General features: G+C 50.9%; 1 protein-coding gene across 1 annotated transcript; it reads right to left on the bottom strand.

The window, feature by feature from the left end:
* Positions 1–7: 7 nt before the first annotated feature.
* SMUG1 (single-strand-selective monofunctional uracil-DNA glycosylase 1) lies at positions 8–2,408 on the bottom strand. Its single transcript, XM_023513710.1, is given in 3 exon segments — positions 8–1,104; positions 2,119–2,366; positions 2,369–2,408. Coding segments are annotated over 3 exon segments (816 nt in total). The 3' UTR covers positions 8–576.
* Positions 2,409–4,123: the final 1,715 nt, after the last annotated feature.

The raw sequence follows: 4,123 nt of genomic DNA on the forward strand, positions 1-4,123 counted from the left end.
AAAAAAAAAAAGAGAAAATCCAGGTCTTCTGTCTTTCCCATTCCACAACAGTGAATCTGTGTAGTCCAGCCTTAGCTTCCCATAATTAGTTCTGTGTTAGTATCATGACCTATGCTTTGTCCTGACCCTATAAGAGAAGGGGTCAGCAGCAGGATGCTGTTTTGTAAGGAAGGTAAGGATCTTGGCATGGCATTCCTCTGAAACAGCAAATATGACCTTAGAAGTCACTGTTTGGGTCATTCTCTGCTTTCCCAAGGAAATGATGAGGTAGAGCAGTCTGCAAGTGCCACAAAGCCCCTCTTCTGATTCTCTGTAGAGTGAAATACCACAAAGGGGCAATGCTCAAAAGGTGGTGAAAAAAGCAGGGATCAGGATCAGGAGGGCAAACTGGAGTAGTGTCAAAACTGCTATTGCAGGTTGGTAGACAGTCAACAGATCAGAGAGCATGCTTCCCAGCTACCAGGGAGCCCAAGAGGACCTTGTGGCTCTAGTCCAGGAGGTGTTTTATCCTCTGCTTGGCCAAGAATGACTTGGAGACCTTGAACATGTCCTTCCTATGCCTGGTCCCAGGGGTTCTCATTTTGATAGCAGGGACAGCAGCCCCAACTCATTCAGTCTCTCCTTGGCCACTGCCTCCCAGCCCTTGTTGGCCTGTGGGTTACGGGGAGAGGGGTGTAGCAGCCCCTCCACCTGGACCTCTGGCATTAGCCCTGAGAGAGCCCGCCGTGCCCGCTGCTCCGCCAGTCGCCCCACTCCCACCACCAGCCGCACCCCCAGCAGCTGCACCTGCCGGCAAAGGGCCACATCACAGATCCCAAGAAGCTGTTCTCGCTGCTTGGCAGGCAGCTCAGCAGGGGTGAGGTTGCGCCCACTGGGAGTCAGGAATAGCAGTGGACACAGATTGTGGACAAAGCAATGACGGAAGAAGACCTCGGGCTGGCCACAGAGGTTCTGGAAAAAGCCCCAGAATCGGGCACCGCTCACTTCTGACTGTGGGCACTCCAGTCCCAGCACTGGTCGTTTAGGGTGCTCTTGGGGCGGGGTCAGCACGGGCCCCCCAATGCCCAACCAGTCTCGGACCATGGTCACTTCCCCAAAGGGCACCTGTGAGGAAGGAGAGAAACATGAGTCTTCAGACCTGAGACCTGACTCCTGGGCTCTGGATCAACTGACCCCTTTCCACCTTCAGTGAGATCTAGCCTGGACACCCCGGGACTGCCCCTCCACCTGAGACATGGATTCCTGGCTCTGTGGTTTGAGCCTGTCCATCTTTCTCCAGTGTTTCATTGTGGACTGTGGTCCAGAAGAATCTATTTGTTTACCTCTATCCTCACTAGCCTTTGGGACCAAGTACAGGAAATACACTGAGATATCTGGTCCTCCACAGGGTTTGATGATTAGTATTAAGGACAGACAGATGGTCCTGAGACAGAACAGCAGTCAGAATACAGGGAGAAGGGCAGGGGTGACCACTGCTCTCTGGGTGCCCTCTCAGCCCCAGGCCTCAGGCTGTCATTTCCATCAATCATTATTGATCACCTTTCATCACCCAGTCAGGGTCAATAAAAGCGATTGAGTCTCCTGCCCTGAAGCCTCTTCCCCTCCCTAACCTGCCAAGCACCCCCCATTGAGGATCGGTCACTCATCCTGAATTCTGAAAGGAAAGCCAGCAGGCCCTATAACCTAGCTCTGGTTTGAACCTCTCCTCAGCTAAGAAACAGAATCAAGGCTGCCAGAATGCCCTGCATCTTATATATGCCCACCCCTGTCAACCAGGATCCAAGGTCCCAGCAGTCCCAGTCTCTCTTCTGACCCCAACCACACTCTAGGGACAGGGGAGATCCAGCAAGGTAAGATACAGATGGAGCTGGCAGAAGGGCTCTCAGAGGCAATTAGTGGATAGCTCACAGGGAAAACGGAACTACCATTAATGTGCTTGGTTAATTACGGCTAGAGAGGCCGGAAGAGTGTCTGAGACCATAGGAGCCAGTGTGTGTGTTGGGAGAGGCGGGGGAAGGGGGACCCATGCATGTCCACAGCCACATATGCTCCTCCTCATCACACCCAGCCGAGTATCCACCTTGGAACCTCACACGCTAGAGAGGCCAAGTCCTTTACCCCAGTCTGGGCCATGCCAAAAGGTCCTGGGTTCATCCCCAGGAAGAGCACTTGCTTGGGGCCCTGGCAGTAGCGAGTTACATAGCTGCGATGTGGCTCCCACGCATACTCCACAGGATTGTAGATGATGCCCACTGGCTCTGAAAACTGCAGCTGGCTCAGCTCAGCGTTGAGCCGAAGCTCCTCCTCCAAGAAGCCCTCAGCCAAGCTTCGAGGGCAGGCTGAGGGCTCCATCGAGACACTAGTAGCTCATAGAGGGCCACCAGTAGGAAAGCCTGGGGCACAGCCATGCGTTGTCACCTGGAAAAAAGACAAATGTCTCATCAGCCTTCAGCCACAGAGTGGGAGGGACTGATGCTGACCAGAACCCCTACTGCCATTTTCCCAGGCTCAGGAGGGACCCTAAGAGACCACACCAGTCATCTACCAACTGCCAAGTAGGTCTGAGCTCATCTCAGTTCTTGATAATGAAGGGTCCTTGCCCTTCCCACTTCTAATATACTTGTTCTTCATATAGCACCTGCAGAGAATAAGCCATAACCACCAAATACACACATACACACACACAATCTAAACCTTCTTCTCATCAGGCATAGGTCTGAGTCACTAGTTCCTAGGCCATGCTGGGCACATTACTGGTGGCATCCATTCAGCACCTTTAGTGTCATGCTTAATAATTAAAAAAAAAAAGAAAAAGAAAACCCTACCCAGGATGGGTTGTGTCCTGGAAACGTCTGTGCTAGAGAATATGGCAGGCCCACAGTACCAGGAGGGCTAATTACAATAGTGTCCAGGTGGTGAGAAATTGCTCTATACCAGGTACACCTCACTGATCCTCACGACCACCTCATGAAGTGGCTATTACTGGTCCCATGCTGCAAGTGAGGACACTGAGGCTTAGCAAAATTAAGCAACCTGCCCAGGGTCATCCAGTTAGCAAACAATGAAACTGGGGCAATCTATCTGGCCCAAAGCTGTGCTCTTATCCATCTTGCCTTAAACAGTTTGATCAGCCCACCTTACTAATTCTACAATCCCCTAACCCTAGCCCAGCTTCTTTTCCACATTTAAGAATAGTGAGTAGTTTATTGCAAAGTCAATTAACAAGAAAAAAAAAAAAAAGAATGAGTGGGCGGCGCCTATGGCTCAGTGGATAGGGCGCCAGCCCCATATACCAAGGGTGGTGGTTCAAACGCGGCCCCAGCCAAACTGCAACAACAAAAAAAATAGCCAGGCATTGTGGCAGGCTGCTGTAGTCCCAGCTACTCAGGAGACTGAGGCAGAGAATCACCCAAGCCCAGGGGCAGGAGGTTACTGTGAGCTGTGTGACACACGGCACTTTACCGAGGGCAATAAAGTGAGAGTCTGTCTCTACAAAGAAAAAAAGAAGAAGAATGAGTAGGACTTTTACCAGATTCAGAATAAACTCTTAGAAGCGATGCAAACATGGGTAGAGGCTTCCTCAACCTCAGGTTTCCTCATCTAAATACTAAGAATAATACCCACTTCATAATGTTGATATAAAAATGGATGGAATGAGATGCTATGTCCCGTGAGGGGAAGAAGAGAGGAAAAGAAAAAGGAAAGAAATGGGAGAGGAAGTGGAGAGGACGTGGAAAGGAAAGGGAGAAGAAAGAGGAAAAGGGGGGGGGAGTGGGCACATGACAGCACGCTTTGTAAACTGCAAAAGCCATTCCTTCCTTCTACTCCCACACACACCCAGTGTTCCAACCTGACCATTCCACTGACTTTCAAAATGCCTTTCCTAACTCAACTTACAAAACTTTGCACATGCCATTTCTATAAACCTAACCAAATATATTCCTCGAGTCAATCAGGACTGTGACTCCCCCACCTCGCCACACATCCACATCATTCCCATCTTTCAAGATGCAGCTCAAACCATCTCTTTGGCTCGGCGCCTATAGCTCAACCGGCTAAGGCGCCAGCCACGTACACCTAAGGTGGCAGGTTCGAATCCCCAGCCCGGACCCGCCAAACAACA

The sequence above is a fragment of the Otolemur garnettii genome, unplaced genomic scaffold (assembly GCF_000181295.1).
Source record: "Otolemur garnettii isolate 467f Iridium unplaced genomic scaffold, OtoGar3 scaffold00043, whole genome shotgun sequence".
Taxonomy (NCBI): domain Eukaryota; kingdom Metazoa; phylum Chordata; class Mammalia; order Primates; family Galagidae; genus Otolemur; species Otolemur garnettii.